The 23,748-nt window shown below is 53.3% G+C and overlaps 4 protein-coding genes across 14 annotated transcripts in view; 2 read left to right on the top strand and 2 right to left on the bottom strand.

The window, feature by feature from the left end:
* Positions 1–364: 364 nt before the first annotated feature.
* Positions 365–2,550, top strand: BOLA3 (bolA family member 3). Its single transcript, XM_069801162.1, has 4 exons — positions 365–472; positions 1,152–1,275; positions 1,483–1,571; positions 2,442–2,550. Exons 1-4 carry the CDS (start codon positions 437–439, stop codon positions 2,505–2,507), a joined length of 315 nt encoding a protein of 104 aa, XP_069657263.1. The 5' UTR covers positions 365–436; the 3' UTR covers positions 2,508–2,550.
* Positions 2,551–3,100: 550 nt separating this feature from the next.
* Positions 3,101–10,978, bottom strand: MOB1A (MOB kinase activator 1A). Of its 2 annotated transcripts, none has more exons than XM_069801160.1 (6): positions 10,953–10,978; positions 7,130–7,296; positions 6,026–6,119; positions 4,312–4,445; positions 4,027–4,190; positions 3,101–3,353 (listed from the first exon to the last, which is right to left on the bottom strand). In XM_069801160.1, exons 1-6 carry the CDS (start codon positions 10,961–10,963, stop codon positions 3,276–3,278), a joined length of 648 nt encoding a protein of 215 aa, XP_069657261.1. In that variant the 5' UTR covers positions 10,964–10,978; the 3' UTR covers positions 3,101–3,275. The 2 variants fall into 2 exon arrangements, with proteins under 2 accessions (XP_069657261.1, XP_069657262.1); XM_069801161.1 differs by lacking the exon at positions 10,953–10,978 and adding an exon at positions 9,773–9,903.
* A 1,157-nt stretch (positions 10,979–12,135) lies between these two features.
* On the top strand, positions 12,136–20,621 carry MTHFD2 (methylenetetrahydrofolate dehydrogenase (NADP+ dependent) 2, methenyltetrahydrofolate cyclohydrolase). The gene is made up of 8 exons (XM_069801158.1): positions 12,136–12,272; positions 14,774–14,958; positions 15,865–15,987; positions 16,473–16,625; positions 16,710–16,817; positions 17,201–17,293; positions 18,758–18,883; positions 19,673–20,621. The coding sequence occupies exons 1-8, from the start codon at positions 12,187–12,189 to the stop codon at positions 19,810–19,812; spliced, it is 1,014 nt and encodes a 337-aa protein (XP_069657259.1). The 5' UTR covers positions 12,136–12,186; the 3' UTR covers positions 19,813–20,621.
* The window catches only part of SLC4A5 (solute carrier family 4 member 5), a 29,888-nt gene continuing 26,543 nt past the window's right edge, over positions 20,404–23,748 (bottom strand). For 8 of the 10 annotated variants that reach the window (XM_069801151.1, XM_069801152.1, XM_069801153.1 and 5 more), the window contains one exon: positions 20,404–23,624. In XM_069801151.1, the coding sequence (XP_069657252.1) occupies positions 23,459–23,624 (166 nt within the window). In that variant the 3' untranslated portion in view covers positions 20,404–23,458. The remainder of the gene's footprint in view (positions 23,625–23,748) is intronic. The other 2 variants (XM_069801155.1, XM_069801154.1) reach the window with 1 other exon arrangement.

Here is a 23,748-nt window from a genome sequence, read left to right as displayed (position 1 = left end):
GGGGGGGCAGGATGGGGCCCTCTTGGCGGGGGGGGTGTCGGGATGGGGTCCTGGGTATGGGAAATGGGGGGGGCGGGATAGGGACCTGTCTACGGGGGGGGAGGGCAGGATCGGGCCTTGTCTATGGGATGGGGGAATGGAGGATGGGGCCCTGTGTTGAAGGGGGGTGTGTGCAGGGTGAGGCCCTCTCGGGGGGGCAGGACAGAGCCCTGTTTTGGGGGGGGGTTGGTATCAGGACGGACCCCCCGCCGCCCTCCCGAGTGGGTACGGGCCCTCGTCCCCGCCAAGGTCCTCCGAGCCGACAGGGGTCGCAGCGGCGGAAAAGGCGCAGCGCCCGCCCCCGCCCCCCTGCCGCGAGACGCGCGGTGATTGGCCGGACGACGGGTGACCCCGCGGCGCGGCCTCAGCGTCCGGCAGCGGGCGCGCGCCGCCCAGTATGGCCGCCGCGGCGGGGCTGCTGTGCCGCGGGCCGGTGCGTGTCCTCTCTCTGTGTCTGTGTGTCCGTCCTGTCCGTCCTTCCCTCTGTCTGTGCCCCCCTCCCCGTCCAGGGGTAGGGGGCGGGGGCGCTTTGTCCGTTGTCCGAGACACCCCCCTCCCAGTTGTTTTGGGAGGGGGGGGTCCGTCTTCCCCGCGTCTCCCTCTGTGTTTCCCTCCTCCCCGGTTAACGGTAAGTGCGGCCTGCGCCTCCTCACGGTAAGTGACCCCGGTTGACGGTGGAAGTGTCCTCCCTCCCTTGCGGTAAGTGTGTGCCCCCCCGGTACCGGTGAAGGCGGACACCCCCCTCCCCCCGGTACCGGTGAAGGCGGACACCCCCCCCCCCCCGGTACCGGTGAAGGCGGACAACCCCGGTACCGGCAGCCTTCCCCGGCCTTCCTCCTTGCCGGTGAGGGCAGCCAAACCCCCCCCTCCGGTGCTCTCCCCCAGGTGCTGGTGAGGGTGACCTTCCTCCCGCTGCCCCCCCCTCCCCGTTACCGGTGAAGGCAGCCTAACCCCCCCGCCCCGGTTCCCTCCCTGCCCCCCCCGTGCTGGTGAAGGCAGCCCCCCCCCCGCCTGCTGAGCCCCCAGCCTGGGTGTACAATGAAGGGTTTCCCCTCCCCCGGGGGGTCACTGCCCCCAGCAGGGTTTCTCAGCGTTGTTTTTGACCCCCCCAGCTCTTCCTGCGCCGTGGAACCTGGCGAAGCTTCACCTCGCAGACGGAGGGGGAGGCCCGAGTGACCCGGGTCCTGCGGGAGAAGTTTCCCCGGGCTTCTGCCATCAAAGTCGTGGATATATCAGGTACGGGAAGAGCTCTTGTATTTTCCTATCCCCCACCAAAAACCATTACCCCCCCGCCCTCCTCAAGCCATCCATGTACTTTGCGAGGGAGGAGTTAAGTCTATCCCTTGGCTGCGCGCCCCCCCCCCCCCCCCCCCGCCTTTGCTGTGGGGACACAAAGGACTTTTGTCTTTCCTCAAGCCTTTGCCACTGCTTTTGTTTTTCTAGGCGGCTGCGGCGCCATGTATGAAATTCACATCGAGTCGGAGGACTTCAAGGAGAAGCGGACAGTGCAGCAGCACCAGATGGTTAACCAGGTGAGGGGGGGCTCTGGGTGCGTGTGAGTGAGTGTGCGCAGCACTTAACGCTGGTGCTGTGTGTGCTGCACTTTGTAGTTGTGCACAGCACTTTAGTTCAGCATGTGGATTGTACGTGTGCAGCACAAATTGCTGTGTGTGCACATGCACAAACAGCATGCAAAACTGAAGTGCTGTGTGCACACACATGTGGTGCCTGGTTGAAGTGCTGTGGGCTCAGCTCTGAGTGCTGCATGTGCAGGGTGAGTGTCCTGAGTGAGTAGTGTAGTTCTTCCCAATAAAAACCAGTGTAGCTGTTCAGCACTCTGGCTGTAGCACAGCACTTCTAGTTGGGTGCTTGGGTGGTGTGTGTGTGTACACATGGTCATGTGCTGCACATGCACCCTCAGGGAGAGGACTAACTGCTGCACCTGCATGCAGTGTTAGTGTCTTACAGTATAGCCCCCCCTTTTTTTCCTTCCCAATAAATAGTGTTGTTCTGTGTGTGTGCATGCAGCACTTAGTGGGGCATGTTGGGTGGCTGAGCACACAATCCTCTCCCTGCGAGTACTGTGCCTCACAGCCCATCCCTTCCTTGCCAGTAATAAGAGTGTAGCCCTTTCTTCATTTAAAAAAAAATATAAAAGTGTAGCTCTGTGTGTGCATAGCCCTTCCTTGTTGGGCACTCTGGTAATGTGCAAGTATCTTTTAATAGCATAACCTTCCTTCCAGTAATAAAGGAACATCATAGCCAACATAGTGTAGCACTTGGCATAGCTAGGAGAAGGGTGTACAGTACTGTGTGCACACAGTGCTTAGTGACTACTACACAGCCACCACTTTTTGTTCTGGTGTTGCACCTGACCCTCAGAGCTGCCCTGTTTGTTGCAGGCACTGAGTGAGGAGATCAAGAGCATGCATGGACTGCGCATCTTCACCTCCACCCCCAAACCTTGATGATGATGCTGCTGCCCAGTCAATAAAGATGCTCTCACTGGGAGGGGCTCTGTGCTGATGATGAGCAGGCAGCTGCTTCCCACCTGCCAAGAAAAATTTCCCCAAGTGCTGCATTTTCAATTAAGGCACCTGTGCAGGGCTGGGGGGCTGCCAGGGGAGGGGGGAGGAAGAGACTCTTCCTCTCAAAGGACAGCAGGAAGGAGAAACTTTATTATTGCCTTGCCACACAGTAGGGTCCCTTCCTCAGCCCCCCACAACCATGCTGGGAACACCAGGGAGCTGCTCTTTAGGGCCAGGCACTTCTTTTCCTCCCCCCACAACATTGCTGCTGCCAAAGGGGAGCTTAAGGCTCAAGTGCACCTCTTATCAAAAAAAAAAAGCACTTCAAAAATAAGCTGAGTCACTCTGGGCTTAGCCTTGATCAGGCTGCTCATAGGCCAAGCACTGAGTCCATGGGGTCCAGAGGAAAACTTTGGGAGTAGAATGCAGCTCTGCAGCATATGAACTTTACCCCATGCCTGGGGGAAACAAAACCTGAGTCCAAGGCAAGTCCCATCCTCAGCCAGACTAGAGCACATAGCCAAGTGGACAACACAGGCTGTGGTGGTGGCTGCTGCTGCACTGTAGAAGCGATGCTTGGCCTCTGAGACTGATGCCACTCGGAGCACTGCCTGGCATCTCAGGGCTTGCATCGCTGAAGGTGAAGCATAGAAGTGGCTGGCGTACAAAGCAGAAAGGAATGGCTGAAAGGGTCCACCCAGGGAGAGTTTATCTGTCCTTGGAGCCCAGCTTCTCAATCAGTTCCTGCAGAGGAGCCAACTCCCGCCTGTCGATCAAGTTGAATTCCTAGCAGGGGAAAAAAAACAGCACAAAAACTAAAGGCACCTCTCAAAGAGCTGCTGGAAAACACATCCGGCCACCATATGCATGCTGGGAAGTTGCTGTGTCAGTGCATGCCAGCTCCCAAGAGAAACACTAAACAGGCATTGCTGCAGCAGCCACCTCTCCCATTTCTCTGTGGAGAAATTCAAGCAGTAAGACAACAAAAAACTTTATGCCATGTTGCTGAGAAGTACCATGCTGTGCTGCATGCTGAGTTGCATATGTGGTCACAGGACAGGCTGTTGAAACACTGTCATGGGGGGGAGAAAAAAAGGTGCTGCTGCTATTTCCAAGTCAATTCTTCAGCTATAAAACGCCCAAGTTCTCCTCCAAGCCTGGTCTCTTTTGCTGCAGGCCAATAGCTAAAACCTCAGAGGGACATTCAAGCATTGAAAGCCAACTGTGCCACACTTCCTGCAAAAAAACCCAAACCCAAACCCAACACCACAAACCCACAGCACTGCAGCTGCACAGTTTGCATGGTACAGAGGGCAGGAGCTGAGCCTATCTTCCAGCACATGCCACAGCTGTAGATCTTCAAAGAGCAAGGAGGCGCTTAAAATCCAACTCCCTTTAAAAGCAAGCAGGGAACAAGAAACCCCAGAGGCAGGCAACTGGCCACCATTTCGCAACTCACCTGCACAAAGAAGATAAAGTGCTTGAAGGAGGTGTTGAGGTGGGCTTCCTCCTGCAGCCGCATGACGGAATCGAAGTGCTGGTGGTAGATGTGAGCGTACACGCGGAACAGCCGCTTCAGGATCGTCTTGGCCACTGACATGAAGTTCTTGGGAAAAGGGACACCTGAAATGCACCAACAAGCACTGCTAAGTCCTTTATTTTGGTCAGAATTACCAAAACAAGACATTCCAGCAGTGTCTTAGTCCTGTACGCGAGGCTCATTGCATCACGCAGCTGCACTTACCGATCTTTGAAGGGAAGAGCGTTTCATCATCCAGCTGGTCCTGGACCCACGTCATCAAGTAATCAATATACTTCGGAGCCGAACACTTGATCGGCTTCTTTATGTTGGTGCCGTCTGCCCAGTGGTACTCGTACCTGCAGGGAGAGGGAAGGAAAATAAATCCTTTGCTCCAAGAATAAAAATGGCTTTTCCGGGCTCCTCCTGGACTTTGGCACGCCCTCTCTCCTCACACAAGATGGCTGACATCCCCAGGAGACCATCCCTGGGGTCGCACATTAGCCAAAGACTTTTAGAAGCCACCACCTGCAAATCGACACACATGCTTATCGATCTGACTGCTCCTCTGAACTGGGGCAGACATTGACTGTAATGCTACACGACAACACAACCTGCTTTCTCTGCAATCTTTTGCAAAATCCTTCAAAAGCAGTGGGAAACCCCCCCCCAGGTTTTGACTGTCGCCTCTCGACCAACGACAAGCGAAAAAACCCAGTGCCGTTTCAACAGGAAATCGTTACAGGAAATGTCCCCAAATATAGAAACAGGAACTTGCAATCTAGATAATTCTGTGTAGAAAAGCGGGGCAGGATGTTACACGGCACCCTACAAATACTGCCCACCGGCCAGACTCCACACTGCTATCCCGAAAAACAAAATGCCTCAAGCAACCTTACAGACAAGATACCCTGCTGCAGCTTCACCTCAACAAAATACACAAGTGCAGAACCAACATATCATCTTCTCCCCGCGGGTATTGACACCTCCTAAAAACAACGGGGTGCCCCAAATACACTTTCGCTATTTGCTTTCCACACTCCATGATGCCCCAACCTTCTCTGACAAAAAGGTTATGCTACATCAGCTAGGTAAACGTGCCTCCTGAAGACCACCGCCCGTGCTTCTCACGCGGGCACCCGCACAAATCAAGGGACAACAGCCCCTAAAGCCACCTCGGGACAACGCACGCTTTGTGCCTTTTCACGGCCTGTGCCAAGATAAGCATACTTGAGGCCAGGCTGATTCAACAGGGCAGGCACAGGGATCGGCAGGACACAAAAGACACTCAGCCATTCCCTACTGCATGCACCAGTCACTATGAGCACGAGGTTTCCTTCCCAGCTCTAACTCTCCGCAACGACGGGCTGCCCTCTCCTCCCTGCACAGCTGTCACACGTGCCATACAGTAACCCGACCAGAGCGTTCGCCTGCCTCATGTCCTGCCCCGTGCTGGCAGCAGCACCTTTAGAATCACTTGTGCTCTGAAAAAAATCACACTACGGCCTCTCCGAGCATCGGCTCTGTGACGGAGAACAAGAGGTTACTGTAAGACTTTGACAGCAAGACCAGCTGCTTCCAATCAAGTTAGATCTCTCATTTTCCTTAAAATAAACCATTTTGACAACACATCTTTTCAGTTTCCAAACAACGTAGGGTCTGGATCGACAGGGGGAAAAGAGATGCCCACGCATGCTTCCCCTGGTCAGGTAGTCAACACACCAGACAAACCAACGGCTACCAACGCCACGCAGCCCAACAGACAGCTTAGCTTTGCACGTGGGTACACAGCACCAGGGAGCACGACGGTGCGCCTCGACCCGATCTGGACACGTCCCATCCTCTTTACATCTTCTTTCTACACACGCTCGAGCAACCCGCGCCCCCGTCTGCTTCCCCACATTTCAATTGCAGCTGTAGACTGCGGTAAACTTCTTACCTCGGTCCTGCAGACATGACCGGACAGCTCGCCTCCGTGCAGAACTCCGTAATGGTCCCGTACAGCATGTTGATTTGGTTGAAGAAATCCACCGCTGGAAAGGAAACGGATCAAGTTTACTCAAAATGCAAACGCAAAGCGGACCGGAGCGCCGGTTCGCTCTCATTCAGCTGTCACAGGGGTGAACGTGCCACAAAGCTCTCAGTGAAAACAAACATCCCCCTTCCGTACGATGTCATGTGGCCGATGACTTCGAGACATTTCAGCCATCTAGGAATTTGAATCACTCTGTCAGTTTTTCACCGTCAGGCTACTGCCCCTAGCCGATTTGTACAGCATGAAGCTCCACTTAGCCTTCCGTACCTTGGAAATTACTGCTTTAGGTTCCAGACACCTTTAAAAAAACGACAGTACATCAAAACCCCGATTGATTTTGATAATACAAGAGGGACCTTCCTTAGGTTAAACACTTGTGGCCTGACTTCCTGTCTTCCATCGCTCAAAACTGACTCTTCTTCCTCCTCTAACCTCTAAAGAAACATAGTTCAAGGCCAGGGAGAGTGACTGCTAAAAGCAAAACAGGTTTGAAGTGTTTGTTTTTTTAAACTATGCATGCAGCAACAATAAAATGAAAACAGACAACAAAAAAGAAACTCCACAAACCTAGAGTTCAGTGGACAATACGGTTCCACTTCTTCCCTGGACTATTCACTGCCACCATTTTTGCAGCCGACAATGCTAACTTTGTAACTCCAAATATCAATTCTTGAGGCTAACTCCCCAGTACAAAAATAACCATTCACAAACCTCATCACCTTTGTAAGTCTGAACTCAAAAAAACCCACCCCAAAACCACAATTGTGCAGGTTTGTTTCTCACTTTTTGCACACTTCCAGAGCGCAACACCCCTTTGACGCAGGACCCATCGGCACATCGCGCCACTTCCTTTCCTTTTATCCCAACTCCGTTACTTAAACAGAGCATGCCTGGAATAAGAATTTCATCTGGGGAATTTCTAGGTTCTTTAAAGGAAAAAACCCAGAGATTTTTGGTTTTCCCACTCCACCTCCATGCTTGGGCAGATCCCTCTTTCATAGGGCTTACTGTTAACTGCGATCCACTCGTTAAGGTCCTCTCCCTCCGGCAACATAACCGCTTGTCTAAGGTTACCGCTCCCCAGAGTCGCTTCCGCATGTTTCAAGAGTTCATACTGATGGGAGCCTTCGGGAATGTTCTTCTTGGGTTTGAATGTTTTCGAAGATCGACTCCCACTGACAAGACAGAAAACATTTCCAGTTAGTCCTTTAACAGCATTCTCTTCCCAGAAACATTTCCCATATTACCCCTTACCATCCAGCACTTTTAACCAAGGGGACACCGGCCCTTCCCCTTTTCCCCCACCATCAGGGTGAACAGATCCTGCATGCAAGCTGAAGCATTTCTGATGGCATTGCAAAAAAGCCGCCTGCACACTTCCCTCTTTCGTCTACCCTTTTTAAAAAACACAAACATTCTGCACAAAGAACCAAAGACTCATCAAGCAACAGTTGCTTGCAGTCATGGAAAGAAAAGCCCACGTAACTCCACCAGGGAATGAAACGACCTGCTGACTGCCACTAGGTCAGATTGACAGCGGCAAATATTAGGTACTCAGCACTCAAACGCACCGTAGGAAACAGCTTGCTAAAAATAGTAACTTAATAGACTCCAGCCCTGAAATGCAAATCGTCATCATAATCTTCCCTCTCCGTGTTGTACTGACAGCTGTGCTCAGCAGCCGAGCCATCGCACAACTCCTCACCGAACTCCTCCCGGTTCCTCCAATGGGGCCGGCAGTACCGCGGCCTCTCTCCAAACAGCCAACGCTGCCAAAAACTGGATGAATTTTGATACCTCTCAACCACAAAACATTAACTTTCAGACCCCACCAACTCTCTGCTTCTGAGCAAGGGTGAAGCAAACAATAGGACAAGCAGGGCCAAAGCAAAGCTCGGGGGAAACGGGCTTCTCTGGCGCATGCCGCTCGGCATCGCCGGCATCCTGCCCCCGTTGCACGCAACCGGACGCATTCGGCTGGCACGCGCCTCATGGCAGCTTCCTGGTGCAACCTTACGGCTTTGCACACCCTGTTTACGTGCAGCACTCGGTGCGGAAGTGAAAGACCTTTAGATCCAGCTCACTCTTAAACCAAGCCTCTGCCTCCTGCTACAGCCGAAACGCAGGCCCAGCACGTCACCGACCCTAGGCAGAGGGTTCCAAAAGGCAGACCCGGCACATCATCAGCCCTAGGAAGAGGGTCCCCAGCCCCTTCTTACACCACAGAATGCCTCCAGTCCTCATCCACAGCACCCACCAGGCCTTAAGAGCCAGAAGCCCTCTCTCACTTTACAAGCCTTCACATCTACAACACAGGTATGCAACAACACACCCCCTGCAGCTTGCTAAAGATACATTTTGTACACCACATGCTCGTAGGTTTACCACATTAACAGCATTCCCCCTGCAGTCAGGCCTGCCCCACCTCACAGGAGGGCAGCCCATCACACAGACACCAGCCAGCACCAAGAGCCCACACCCTTTGCACTGCACCAGAGCTTGCCCACAGATGTAGGGTAAGGCCCACCCAAACCCCACCCAGAGGGCAAAGGCCTTACCCTAAAGCCCCCTCCCAACTCCCAGGGCCTCCCACTAAGGCAGAGCACACCTGCAGACACCCCTACCCCCTCAGGGCCTCCCCCAATTCCCCTGGAAGACCAACCCGTCAAATTCTCCCCACCTGGGAGGGATTAACCCTCACAAGACAGCCCCTCCCCAGAGCCTTCCCCCTAAGACTAACCCCCAAAAGGCTTCCCATCCCCTCATACACTCCCAAAGCCCCCCGCCACCCATTCTCCTCCATGGCAGTCACCCAACATGGGCGCTCCCAGGCCATCCTGCTGCCGCTGCCAGTCCCCCTCCACATCCCGGCCTAGGACCCTACCTCTGCAAGGCACCCTCTCTCACCCCACCTTCCTCCAAGGCTTCCTCACAAAAAAACCACTAGAGCCCCAGGGTTTCCTCCACAGGACTACACTCCTCCCCATGTCCCTCCAGGGCCTCCTCCCCAAGCCCTCCTGGTACACCCCCGGGGACTCTTTTCAAAGCCTTTCCCCCTCCATACACACTCAGCCCTCCCCAAATCCTCCTCAAGCCCCACGTGAGCCCCCAGAGCTTCTGCCCAAAGCCCCCGCCCCCAGGCCTTCCTCCTAAAACTTCCCATTAGAGCCCTCCCGGGCCTCACCACAAGGCCTTCCTCAGCTCCTGAGCACCGCTGAGGCCTCCATCCCCCCCAAAATCCTTCCTCGAGGCCCTTCCCTCAGGATCCCACCTCACACCCTCGCCACGACACCTTCCTCAAGCTCCTAAACACCACCAGCACCTCCCCCCCTCCCCAAGAACCCCCCCCAGGGTCTCCCCAAAACCCTTCCTCCCCCAAAGCCCCTCACAGACCCAGCCTTCAAGGCCCACCACCCCCCAAACGCTTCCCCGCTCCCCAATACCTCTCGCAAACCAAGCTTAAGTGCCCCCCACCCCAAAGCCCTTCACAGAGCCTCCCCGAAGACCAAACCCTCTCACAGACACCCCCCCCCACGAGGCCTTCCCCACCGAAGTCTCTCACGCAGCCCCCCCCCCCCAAAACCCCTCACAGCTATCCTCCTGCCTCGGGGTCTCCCCTAAGGCACCCCCCGGGGGGGCTCGGACACTCACAAGAGGAAGCTCATGGCGAGCGGAGCCGGGCCGAGGCGCCGGGCCGGGCTGACGGGAAAACGGCGGCGCCGGGGGCGGCTGCTCGCGCGCGGCCCCAGCTCCCTACGGGCCGCGCCCGCCCCGCCGCCAACTCTCGCGAGAGCTCAGGGACGGGGAGGAGTGGTTTCATGCTGAAGGGGCGTGGTCTCGCACGGCGCCATCACCATGGCAACAGCCCCCGGGCCGAGGTCCACGTGGGTCTGTGCCGGCCTCGGCCCCCGCCATGGGCCTGGGGACCCTCAAAGCCCCCTCCCCGTGGTCCTGGGGACCCTCAAAGCCCCCTCCCCATGGGCCTGCGGACCCCCCATGGGCCCAGGCACCTCCAAAGCCCCCTCCTCATGGGCTTGGGGACCTCCCATGGGCCTGGGGACCCTCAAAGCCCCCTCTCCATGGGCCTGGGACCCCCCCCCCCCAATGAGTCTGGGCACCTCCAAAGACCCTCCCCATGGGCCTGCCCCCCCCCCCCCCATGGACCTTCCTCCCCCTAGGTCCCCCCCAGCTCACAGATGCTTCCCCACCACCGCCCCCCCTCAACCCCCACCATCTTATTTCAGCCCCTCTTTTTCAGCCTCGCACCAGGCCGGACCTGTATGCCCCATCCAGCGCCCCAGACCAACTTCACAGGGTGAAATTCCCCCAAAACATGCTAAAGTTTATCAAACCCTTTTCCCAGGGCTGATTTCTGCCAGTTTTCACCCTTTTTTTGTGGCTATGTGATATCTCCAGCCCTTGTCTTAGCAAAGAGCTGCTGTTACTGACCTAAACAATTACTTTTAAAACCAGGGCATAACCGTAGCCACTCTAAACAAGTTAAAAACTAAAATAAACATGCTGAGGTTATTTTAGCTCGCAGCCAGGCCACCTCCCGCAGCTCTCACAAGCGGCACAGTGTGGAACCGGCTCCGCTGGGGCATGTCACGGGGATGGCAGCTAGTGATCCTTGGTATTTATTGGATACTCAGGGAGGCATAAAAACCTTCCCAGACTTTACTGAGCACCTCAATGACCTCACGATAAACCTCCAAGGCCGCCTTTCACAACTCAAAGAGTACGCAGGGCAAAACTAAGGAAAATAAACACGCAGGAGATGGCTAAACTCACTCAGCACGGGTTCTCAAGCACTCACAGGCTCTCCTTTTACCTCTTCACCATGCAGGTTTCTTGCTTCCTTCTCCGTGATAGCAGGGAGCAGCGTTCACACCCGTCCTGACCCGATCTGGTGCCATGGGCCAGGAGACGCCACACAGGATCCATTAAAAATTAAATTAATGGTATTTAGTTCTGCACAAAAGCATTTAATTTTTCCACCTGTGGAGAGCATGGCCAGAAACAGCAGAGAAATACTAACGGTGAGTAACGGTTCCCTCTCGCCGTTGATAGATGCTGACGGATGGCCGCCCTGTGCCTGCTCGGGTGTGGGATCCTGCTTCCAGTCCCTCTGTGCTGGGATTGCCTGGAGCTGGGAGCACTGGGAGCTGGGAGCGCCCGGCTCACCCCCAGGTTTTGCCGAGGTTTTGTGATGCCTGACGAGGGACAACACCAGCTGCTAGGCCCCGTCACAACCTCCCACAGCAAAAATCTCCTCTATTTTTTAGCAGCTAAGCTGCCCGTCCTGGTGCGTGTACACTTAGTCCCTAAACTAGACCTAACCCTAATCCTAATTTCAACCTCAGTCTGGTTTTAGACATACTCACAGTCCTGTATTTAATCTCATCCCAATCCCAGATGGAAACCTAGCCCGGATCCCAACTGCAGCCCTAACCCCAATCCCACATATAGACCTAACTTCAATCCCAGCCCTAACCCCCATCCCAGCCCCAATCCCAGCCCCAATCCCAATCCCATTCCCTCGCTCAGCCCTAATCCCGCCCTAACCCCCACCCAAATCGCAGCCCTAAACCTGACCCCCAGCCCTAATCCCGACCCTGACCCCTGGCCTAACCCCAGGCCCAGCCCTAGACCCAATCTTGACCCCGCCCCCTGCCCCGCCCCGCGTTGCACGGATCCCGCAGCCCCTCTTGCCCCCCCGGGCCCAGCCAATGAGCGCCGCCGTGCCCAATTAGAGAGGAGAAGCCTCACCCGTCTCCACCAATCACGCCCCTCTTCTTCTCCGCCCGCCCCGCCCACCCCCTCTCCCTAGCTCCTCTCTCCCTCTACCCCGATCGCCGCCGGGAAACTCCCGCTCCGCCCCGCCCCCTCCCTCTCCACCTCCGTTCAACTCTCCCCTCCGCGATTGGCTGCCGCGGGCGGCGAGAAGGGGAGGAGCCGGACGCTCTCCCCGCCCCTCCTCCTATATAAGGCGACGGGCGGGGCAGAGAGCCTCACTCCCGCTTCCCGCCGCCGCCGCCGCAGCTCCCTCAGCGCCCGCCGCTGCCATGGCGACCGCGCTCTGCCCGCTCCGCACCCTCGGCCGCGCCGCGCTGCGGCCCCGGGATCGCCGCCTCCACCTCAGCGCGCCCAGGTACGGCCCGATCCGGCCTTTTTAAATACACCTGTGTGGTGGGGTAAGTGGGGATCGTCCCTTTCCTCCGCCCAGTGCTGGCGTGAGGAGGGGGAGGCTCGGCCTGGCCCTCACCCCCCCCACCTTCTCCTTCGCCTCACCCACCGGGCTGGGGTAGAGACCCGGCTCATCGCCACCGGCACCGGGGATGACTGAGGCGGACCCCCAGCGGTCACCCCGAGCGGTGCAGGCTGATGAAATCCCGCTCCCGCCTTGCATGGTGTATGTTGGGCTTCCCCCTCACTCCGGGCGGGGGGGTGGGGGGACACACCGGGTCTACCGGGCTCTCCCCGCACCCCCAGAGGTGCCTCTCGGGGGGCCCGATCTCAGGCTGAACCCAGATTAAGACGGTGTGAGAGGGACCAGAGAACCCCCCCTCTCCCCGAAGCATCGTACCCCAAGCATCCCACCTGTGGCTCAGGCTGTGCACCCACAAACTTTCTCCTTCCACTTCTGCACCACCCTCCCGTGGATTTTGCTCCCGTGCACCGAGAGCCCTTCAGGGAGCTGCTGCTGCTCGGGTGCTTTGGTTTCACCCCCGTTCCCTACTCTAAACAGGGCTCCCAGCTCTTATTTTGGCTTTCCTATAGCTCACAAGGGGGACTGATGCTTCTCCCCGTCCCCTGGAACCCCAGGCTGGGCACCCAGACTTCAGGCTTATGTAAGGGGAAGATTTGGGTAGCCTCTTGGCATGAGGTGTCTGTGATCTAATGAGTTTTCCTTTCCCTAGCTTGCCAGGCACTTGTAATTTCCATAGATGTATCTAAGCGGGTGTACAGTAGTTTAGCGCAGGTTTAGCTCAAATATAAGAATTAGAGGGCCAGGGGGCTGAGCTGGTCTGGAATGGGGTTTTGCTGGTTATTGTTAAATAAGTTTGTCTGGGGTGATTAGTGTTGGGGATGAAGCAGCATTTAATTCCCAGTAAATGGGAGAAAACTACATATTTGAGTAGGTCAGGGATGCAGGTATGTGGCTGGAGCGGCTCTTGTGGTGGCTTTCCCCTGTGGCAGCTGTCCCCAGTGCTCCAGGATCAGGATTGTACCTAGAGAAGGTCAGAATACAGCAGTGTTGGACTTAACGTGGGATCCTGGTAGGAGAAGGTCTGTGCGCCAGGCAGCTGACAGATTTTTGAGGACAAACTGCAGCAGTTTGGCTCACTCCCATTGGATGGTACATGGAGGGTTGGAAACTGCACTCGGTGCTGTTGGGCTTTCTCCTGTGGGTCAGTCGTCTCCTGGATTCCTGTGGCAAGTTGAGTAGCTTGTGGAGTTCTGATGTATATTGCTTCAGAAATGAGCTGGTCCTTGCGATTTGGGAAGGCACCATAAATGACAGTAACACTGTGGGAGCATCTTTGCTAGCTGTGGCTCAGAGGAAGGAATAATGGAGCAAGTAAGGTGCTCGTCATGAGGCAATGCTATAGTGAAGTCTAGAACTGAAGCTTGTGAAGGTGTACCTTCTCCCAAAGGGATTAGTGAACAAGAATGATCTTCAAATAAGAGTTGTAGTGATAACCTGAAGAAAAAAAAAACCAAATGTGAGCAGTGTTGTGACAGCCTTTTGTGAGTGGGGACTGGCAGCCGTGGCCTCCCAGCTAGCTGTAGGTCAAGCCAGCCTTTCTATGTACTGCAGGGTGTCTAGTTGCCTGGAATGTATTTGGTGGTGACTGGATATTCCCGTTACCAATTTAGACCAGAAATGTATGCAAGGAGTTGTTTTGACCTGGTTCAAACGGGCAACTGTCCCTTCTACTCCAGCTAGACGTTGGAGTCTGTCAGAGGGGGTGAAACCACGTACCCCCAGCCCAGCTTTAACAGCCTGAAGGCACGACTGTAGCTGTAGCAGCACTTACTTGAGCAGGGGAAGGCATGAGACTGGCTTGCGTGAGGTGCGTGCTGTGCTAGATGGGCCGACGGTCTCGCCGAGGAATTTGTGGGGGATGAGGATCTCTGGGAACAGCACTCGGTACAGAAGCATGGCACGCTGTGCCTCCCTTGCTGCATCCAATGAGCTGGAATTACTCAATAGACCTCTTCGGTGGTGGAAGCTCCACTTAAGTGGAGTGAGTTCTGCTTCATGTACGCCCTTTGTAGTGAAGCTGTCATGCCTTTGCAAGGAATGAGTGACTGGCTTTCTACAAATGGGAGCTAACAGTATCTTAGCTTGAAACATGCACCAGACAAACGATGCACACCTCGCAGAGAAGAATAGCGTGTAAGCGTTCTCAGGCTGCACAAATAAGTTGGTCCCTTTGGTAGTTTTGTTTGCTGATCCTGGCTTTGGGCAGCAAAGCTGTAAACTAAGACTGAACTATGCTGCTTAATATGATTTGGTATAAAGGTGCAATAGGCTTGTAAAAGTAAGGCTTGAGTGAAAGAGCTTTTCCTGGTCTGTGTTGCACAGAGCCCTAATGACAAGTCCTAACGATGCTGACTGCTTTGGTAATGCTTTATCTGTTGCAGAAATGATGCCGTTGTGATTTCTGGAAGGAAGCTGGCCCGGCAGATCAGGCAGGAAGCCCGTCACGAGGTTGAGCAGTGGGTAGCAGCTGGAAACAAGAGACCTCACCTCAGCGTTGTTCTTGTCGGTGAAGATCCAGCAAGTCACTCCTACGTACTGAACAAAACCAAAGCGGCTGCTGACGTTGGTATGTCTTGCGCTCTGTTCCAAAAAAGTGGAGTGAGTGAGTGTTTTATCTTGCTGTAGTTGGGAGTCCTCTCTGCTGGAGGCCGAGGGAAGCTTTTTGGGATCCATCCATCTGGCAGCTTTTCACCTCGGCTGCGTGGAAGTCCCTGTTTGCCCCAGCATTTGCTATGACTCTTTTGGCTGCCTTCATTGTTGTACTGGGACGTAGTTAATAAACACAGTTCACGTGTGCATTGTGCCATTTGAGTCCCTTGGGGCAACATCAAGCTCTGTAGTTTGGATTTGCAGTTTTTCTAGGTTCATATAAAGCACAGACAAGGCTCTGCTTTGCCGTCTTTCCTCAAATACTTGAGATGCAGTCATCGTTCAGCATCCTTGCTACCCTGTGACTGCTTCCAATCTTGCAAGCTGAGGTCCTGCTCATTGTTTGGCCAAGTATGCTTCTGAAGAAAATGTGCTGAAAGGGGTTAGGGGCAATAAAGGGTTTAATTTCTCCTTGGGTTTTGTCCTGCCGTAGCCTTCTTTTGGAGCTGAGATTTTTAGGCTAACATCCCCTTCTTGCTGTGTCAAGAGGGACCACAGGATGTGCAGTTGCATCTCCGTTGTAGCACACTTTGGTTAGGTTTCTCCAAGCCCTCTCTGCATTCGGAGGGTTTCTGCTTCCAAGTAGTCTTTCCCAGGTCATTAGACCGACACTAACGGCCCTTAACCGTAACTTGCAAGCCTTGTGAAGGTCTCCGGCCTGGAAGGTGCTCTTTGTTACAGAAAGCATATGATCCTTGGTGTGTGCTTGTCAGATTTAGTAGAGCAATGAACAGGGCAACTTAAATCTGCATGGATTAAGAAAACTGCTCTTGCACTTGTGCCCACGTGGCTCTCTAATGCAGTGCTTTCAATGGCTGTGCAGGAATCAGCAGTGAAACCATCCTCAGGCCGGCTTCTATTACTGAAGAGGAGCTGCTGGATTTGATCAGCAAACTCAATAATGATGCCAGTGTGGATGGCCTTTTAGTACAGCTTCCTTTACCTGGTGAGTAGCTAGCTTTCCATCTGTTTCATTTTAACATAAAGCTTTTAAGGGTTTGTATGTGCCAGAAGGAGGAGTAGCACGGGGGCTACCCAATGACATGAGAGGTGGCACCCTGCCATGATGCAGCATAAAGAAGTTGATGCAGCTACTCGATCACACAGCTGCCTGCATGAGTTAAGTTGCTGGGGGTCACAGAAATCTATTCTTGTGGAGGGAGTATCAGCTTCCAGAGCCAGAAGCTTGAACTCTGTTGTGATGCTGAGGCTGCCTAAAAATACCCTCTCAGCATTAGCGACGCTGTAGTCCCGAAGCAGTTCCAGTTCCCTTCTGCTGGGAGCAGTTAGCCTTGAGCTTGCTGGAAGTCTTGAGTAGCTTCAAGCTTTTGAACTCTGAAGGGGCTGGTGCAGGAGGTCAGGGCTCTGGCTGACTGCAAAGAGCAGGCTTTTGGCTGATCCCTAGAGTTAAAGTTTTTTCTTCTCTTCCAGAACATATTGATGAGCGCAAGATTTGCAACGCTGTGACTCCAGACAAAGACGTTGATGGCTTTCATGTGATAAATGTGGGTCGCATGTGCCTTGACCAGTACTCCATGCTGCCGGCTACCCCGTGGGGGGTGTGGGAGATCATTAAGAGAACTGGTAAGCTGCTGCTGCAGTATTTGGCTGCTGCCTGGCATAACTCCAGCTTGTGGTTGTTTTAAGACTCCATCTTGTCCTCTGCAGGCATCCCAACGCTGGGGAAAAACGTGGTGGTGGCCGGCAGGTCAAAGAATGTGGGCATGCCCATCGCCATGTTGCTGCATACGGACGGGAGGCACGAGCGCCCAGGAGGTAAGAGCTTGGTGGCCTCAGAGCCTGTGCGCCAGGCAGCTGTAGAAGGAAATCCTCTGCCTGTCACGCGGGCCTCTTTAGGCTCCTAAACTAGTCCCAGGAGCACCTTAGGGACTCTGGCCCATCACATGGGCTGTGGTCAAGGCTGAGGAGTTAACTCTGTACAGTCAGTCTTGTAACATTTTGGAGCCTTCTTCAGTGAGTCCTTGTCCTCTTCCGTACCATATCCCTCCCTCTGACTCTGTAGGCTGTTCCCTGGGGTTTCTTATCAGGCTCTGATGTTCCTGATAAATACACAGGTGGTCAAAGGGGAAGATTTAGAGAAGTGCCTGGGTTTGAGTTGTGTATGTGAATTAAAAAGCTCCATGTAACCACTCTTGCAGGTGATGCCACAGTCACAATATCCCACCGTTACACTCCCAAGGAGCAGCTGAAGCAACACACTATCCGTGCTGATATTGTGGTAGCGGCAGCAGGTAAGACCCAACTCTACTAATAGTGCAGGCAAGGCGCACAGAGGGTGCCGCACTGCAGTTTGTGTGGCGTTTCTGATGGGAATCGTTGCTCACAGGAGACAATCCTGTCAGTATTGAATGTCCTGGGGCCTCCCTATCTGAGGCAGCTCTGGCAGTGTAGGAGAGTCTGGTGCTCTCATGGCTGGCTGCAGCTGCTGTAGGCGAGGGCTAGGACAGCAGCTGAGGGGCTGTTTGAGCCAGCCAGTTAATCCTGTGATTAAGCCTAGGAGCCACATACTTGATCTTGGTAGCAGAGCTGTTTGTAGCTCTGCCTTTGAAATGTAAAATAACATCTGGCAGGAGGGGTTGGTATGCCAGCAAGCACCTGATCAGATCTAGGGAACGGCTACAGACAGGCTCTGTTATACATGCACACAGTTCTGTATTTATGTGAGGAAGAGGGAAAAAAAAATACCAAGATAGCATCTGCTTACCTAGAGACAGACAAAATGCTGAGCGACAGCTGCAGTGCCATCTTCAGAGCACAAGGAATCTCTCAGAGGTGTGCTCTTCTCCAGGCTGTACCCTTGGCATGGAGTTAGTTCATCAGCAGAGGAGTTGAGCTGATTTGGGGTGTCTGTTTGGCAGCAGAAGCTGGGTGTGAGCCTGTGGGGAGGGAGGAGAGAAAATGTGGGTTGGAAACTGGGTATAAAGAGACAAGGTGCTGGAAGGATTAGAAGTGGTGTTGAAGGTGTCGGTGCACATAACGACGGCAGAAGTGCTGCTGGCAGGTAAGGCATGTGAATTGCCAAAGGTGGTCAGCAGACCAGGGGAAGGCTTACAGGAAAGAGGTAACTAAGCAGAGGGTGGGAATGAGTTCCTCTGAGCCAGCAGTATCTGGCAGAACCAGACAAACACACTCCACCCTGAAAGGGTGGCTTAGCAGAAAGCTGCTGCTCCCCACCCCTCTCCCCCTGTCATCTGGGGGTTTTACAGCCCCTGGGCAAAGCCAGTGCCTCTGCCAAGCTGGGTTGCAGTGGTCTCGGACGCTGGTCCAGCTTGCTGACTTAGTGCAGGTGCAAAAAAGTTGCTGGAGCTGCGTGAACAAACACAGCCACAGACTTCAAATGTGAGCTTTAAGGTTTCGACTTGGAGAGGATGCTTTGGTCCCAGCTGCTTTGCCAGACCTCTTTCTGGGGGTGGATTCCAGTTCTTTACACTCTGAGGTTATAAGTAAACAGCTCAAATTCCTGATGGAGCTGAACATTAAGGAGGTAGTGCTGGACTGTGCAACTCTGGGTAGATTTGCATTTTGTAGAATGGTAGAATCCTTCAGGTTGGAAAAGACCCTTAAGATTGAGTCCAACTCTTTTCTGAGGCAGTAAGGCCCAGGTGAGTGAAGACATAACATGAAGATGGGGTGAAGGGGAGCAGGGGGGCTGTTTAGCACCACCATGAGCATTTGATTCTGTTTTCTTCTTGCAGGCATACCCAACCTGATCACAGCTGATATGATCAAAGAAGGAGCTGCAGTTATTGATGTGGGGATAACAAGAGTGCAGGATCCTGTCACTGCCAAGTCAAGGCTGGTTGGCGATGTGGATTTTGAAGGTATGGAAAGGCTCTGCATCTGGTTCCTTGAGAGTTAAACATCTAGGGAGCTGAGAGGGGGAGGAGAAAGTCCCAGTTCATGTGACTGAGCAGAGGCAGACTGTGCTTCTGTTCTCTTGGTTGGTGCATTCAAAATTGTACCATATGCAAGGGTGCAGCTCTTCCTGTAAATATGCCATGGGAAAGCTGTATGTTGCAAGGCAGAGGAGACTCATCCTGAACCTAAGCAGTCAGGTTGCTTTGCCTCTCCTCCAATTCATCACTCATACTCCTGCTTTTAAATAAAAACATGCAGAACTTACCTTCTGGCTTGCTACTCACTGGCCTCGCTCACCACTTAGCTGCAACGTTGCCCAGACAGACTGTTGGCGATGAGCCCTGCGCTTTTGCGTGAGAGACACTGGAACCTCCTCCTGGAAGAAAGAGAGAGGGGGAATGTTAGTACTTTATTGTGGCTGCCCTCAAGGGCACGTGTGAAGCCCACATCTAGTCTTGGACTTGACATTTCTGTGCTAGAAATCCAGCTATTAGACCTCGCTTTTTGCTTTTCCCCTACCTTGGGCTTTGCAGTTAAGCCTGTAGCAGGGATGGACAGACTATGGTGTGCGCTCCCCTGCCCCGAATTACAGGGGGGAAAAAGTCCACCTTGAGAAACTGCTATTCCTTAGCTAGTAATCTTGAAGGAATTTGAACAATGTTAGACTGGTTACAGCTTTGTACTGGCCAGCCAGCTTGATAAGTGTCGCTGCTTTTGACTTGTATGTGAAGCTCTAGCTTTCCTTCCTGCAGGGGTGAAGAAGAAAGCCAGCTACATCACTCCGGTCCCTGGGGGAGTTGGGCCCATGACAGTTGCCATGCTGATGAAGAACACCATCATTGCTGCCAAGAAGCTGTTGAAACCCAAAGAGCTGAAAGCATTAACCGCTTAATGTGGGATTCTCTTTAGCACTGAAAACAACATTCCAAACTGACTCCCAAACAGGCCGATAGAAAATGCAATATTTTTATTTATTGTATTGGAAGTGGAATTTCCTATTCTGAGGTCATAGATATTTACTGGAAGCTGAAGCATATGCACATTAGTTGTACTAAGGTGTAAGCATCTACGCTTCTGGCCTACTCATGCTAGCAAAGCTGCTTTATGTTTAAGCTAGCTCTTCTAGGAAGCCTGCCCTGCTCTTGCAGGGACTAGGTGACAGTCAGGATCCTGGGCATGCAGCTCCCCCGGGAGCTCGGTGTGGCGTTAGCAATCCCGTGGGAGGTAGAGCACTGGTCCACAGTGCAAAAGCAATGATCTTCATGGTTCTGTTCTCACAAATGCTCAGTCTGCCCAGACTGCTTGTGTTTGACTTGTGCTGAAGTCTTTATTCAACACCAGATGTTTAGAGTTACGCTCTTCTGTAGAAGAAGTTACTTGAAAAGGAAAAAAAAAAAAGCCATATGTCTGTTCGCAGCCTGTGCGGGGCCCTGGGCAGTGGCAGATTTGTTGTAACATGTTCTTCTAGGGTGCAGCTAAACTGTTTTGGTTGGTTTTTTTTTTGCTATTTGGATGGTGACTTTTTTAAAAAGCCTTTTTTTCTAACCAAAGAACAATGGGGTGGGGACTGTTGGTGCCTACATTGGGCACACAGGAGGTTTCCTGGACTGTATTGTAAAGCGTGCAAGTACTTAGTGAATAATGCAGGCTAACTCTAAATAAAGTATGAGAAGACAAAAAAATGCTACTTGTGTCCTAGAATTATTACTGTGCAAGTTTTTTCACTTCTCCCAGAAAAGGAGAGCAGCCTCCAGCAATAGTTTACTATAGCACTTATGATGCAAGCTCCCTTGTCACTGCGGAGCAGGATTAGGTCTGGCTTTCTCCCTGAGTTTAGCTAAGACACAACTGCTACATGCATCACCAACTCAGCTTAGAAATAAGCAGGTCTGTTTGGTTTCATGCCTGAACAAAACCTGTTCAGCTTCCTGATGCTGTTTCCTAACTGCATGACAGTACAAACTTAGTCCTCTAATGAGTTTGTTTTGCAAGCTCTAATTATCCATTGAACATTAACCTTACCTGGGATCATGATGCCTTGGGAAGGATGGAAAAACTTACATGCAGCATTGTTTGTGGGCAGCGAGGTACGTGTCTTGGACTCCTTCCTCTTCGTGTATTCCCTGGAAAGACTGATCTCACCTTTCTGGGAGCAGGAAAGGTTTGTTGTGATGCTGAACTGCTGTTGCTGGAGGCACCTGGTGACTCGGCACTAACCCCACATTCATGGTTTTCCCCTACAGGGGAGGGGGCTTATAAAAACACTAACCGTGTGGGAAGGAAAGCTGAGGTTCAAGGACTCTGCACCAAAAACACACTAAGAGCTGAGACTCATTGAAATGAGGTTTATTGGGTTGTATCACTGATAAATACAAAATGGCTAAAGTGGTACTGTAATGGAGGTGGCAAATCTGAGACGCTCCACTGTTTTCATATACAAAAAGTAGAAACCACGTGTGAACCTTGCAAAAAGGACAAATTTAGTCAAAACAAGCTGGATGCTAGAGTGGCTTCAGCTCTATGAAACATCTACCAGAGTCCACAAAGCCTTTCTGGGGGCATGGGGTAGTAGAGCTGACGTACTGGCTAAAGCAAATGAACCTGTTTGATTAAAATTGTAAGTGTACCTGTACCGCGCTTCAGCTACCACACAGGAGATTGGTACAAAATGCTACAAAATAGACACGATGCGTTCAAGTTGAAATAGTTCTTAAGGTTAACGTCAAGCTACATGGCTCTCGCTTAAGTGGTGATGGGTGTAATAATACTGTGTTATTTATCTCACCACATTTCCCCAGGAGGTGTACTTGAACCAGAAAAAATTGCTATAAATAGGAAATTGCCTTCGAGTCTTTGCTGGACTTGGCTATTTACAGAGAACTGGGATCTGTCCCACACAAAGGTTCAGAGCAGTTGCAATATTTAACTGGTGTCCCAGAGACCCCCATACGGCTGGTATAAATATCAGGTAGGCTGTTTCGGCTTGGGGGAAGGGTTGGGGCTCTGTGAGGTTTGAAACAGAGAAAAAATAAAGACCGCATCTAGCAAAAATGAGTAAAAGCAACAGATTTGAGAGGATTGCTTCAGACCAGTGTTTCTAAACCACAGCTGGGTGTAGCCCATGGAAGGAAAAAAAACCCAACCAACCAACCTTTAAAAGCCTCATCACTGCCCTGGCGCTGCTGGAAAAAAGAGGTGGTGAGAGCCGGGCAGAGCCAAACTGAGCTCAGTGCCCACGCTGACTCCTAACCTGCTCCCTTCCCTTCCTTTCCCAGAGACCCCAAAGACAGCGACGGGTGGGAAGAACCCTTTGCGGAGCCAAAATGCCGACCGGAGACCAAGCGGGGAGCTGCTGGATGCGAGCCTGAAAGCACAGGTGGGTACGTGGTGGGGGACACGCTTGCTCTCCCCTCCCCGTTACGAGCCGCTTGCTGTTAAACCGTGTGCGAATAACCAGGATTGAGGAGCTAAAGTGGGCGCAAAGCCCCTCGCGCAGGGGCCGGGCAGGCGGAGCAGGGTCCTCCAGCGAGAGAACGGCTCGGGCACGTCTCGCTCCCGTCCGGAGGAAGAGATGCGGCTGTTACTGGGGCCAGGGATGGCCCTGGGAAAACCGCGGGTGAGGACATGGGGATGGGAGACCAAACGGCTTCGCTGCAGCAACCGATCCCATTTTCCGGCAGAAACCGTCCCCCGCTGCCTGCAGAAACCATTCCTGATTCCCTTGCGGAAACCGAAGCCCCGTTCCCTGCTCTGCTCTCCCACCGCGGCCCGTCTGCTGTTACCCTCAAGCGGCAACAACCTTACACCTGAACTGCTTTTCCTCCTTCCTGGGGCACAGCTCCTTTCCTGCCCTGCCATACCTCCTCGTACCCTCCTACACATCCAGCCCGGGGTGGGCAGAGCCGGGGTCCCTCCATGGCTGGCGGGTCCCTCCTGCATCCCCACCACCACGCCTGGGATGCTGTGCCTCCGGAAGGGACTCCCTGGTGCCGTGGGCTTGGACTGGCATCCTCCTGCCGACACAAAGCCCGACGCATCGACCCCTCCACGAAACGAGACTCCCCGAGAGCCGCGTTGCGATTTCAGGGATTGGGGAGCAGGGATGCACGCTCCCCTTTCCTTCTCAGCCATGCAAACCTCCTCCTCACCCCAAAAATCCCCCTTGAAAACATCACCCCGGCACAGTCCCCTCCCCCGTTAGCCCTACCTGCATCCTGGCTGCTCCCACAGCCCCAACCACCTTCAGCTTCTCCAGCCCAGCAACGGCTCCAGGGTGAGCGGAGGCCAAAATCACCAATTCCACCTTTTCAGCCCCGTTTCGCCACCAGCGGCAACGCCTTCGCCCGGCAGAAAGGGAGAAAATTCAACAACGTGTTTAACTCGTGACGCTAAAAACTACCAGAGCGACGGACCCCTGGGGTCACCGGTCTCCTCCTCCTCCTCACATAGAAAAATAAGCCCAATTTACTTTATATATATATATGAATATATAAATATCTATATATATATATAAATCGCAGAGGAAGCGCTGCGCGGGACTATAGCGTGGTCTCACTGCCCATGTCCCGAGGCGGTTTTTCAGTGTCGGTATCCTCGTAGTCCGACTCCATCTCTATCTTCACCTGGGGCACGGCGCAGATGGGGTTTCGGGAGTAGTTAAATGCAGGAGACGACGGGCACGAAATCTTCAGGTGAAGCGTAATACTGAGGAGGAGACAGGGAATTGAACATCTGGGCACGGGTACCCGCATCCCAAAACCACCCCAGCACCCCCAGCAAAGGGCTTTGGATGATGGGACCACCAGTAAAAATTCATTAAAATATGATA

The sequence above is a fragment of the Haliaeetus albicilla genome, chromosome 13 (genome assembly GCF_947461875.1).
Source record: "Haliaeetus albicilla chromosome 13, bHalAlb1.1, whole genome shotgun sequence".
Lineage (NCBI taxonomy): Eukaryota > Metazoa > Chordata > Aves > Accipitriformes > Accipitridae > Haliaeetus > Haliaeetus albicilla.
The sequence above is the reverse complement of the archived record's forward strand: the minus strand, read 5'-3'. Positions and strand labels throughout refer to the sequence as shown.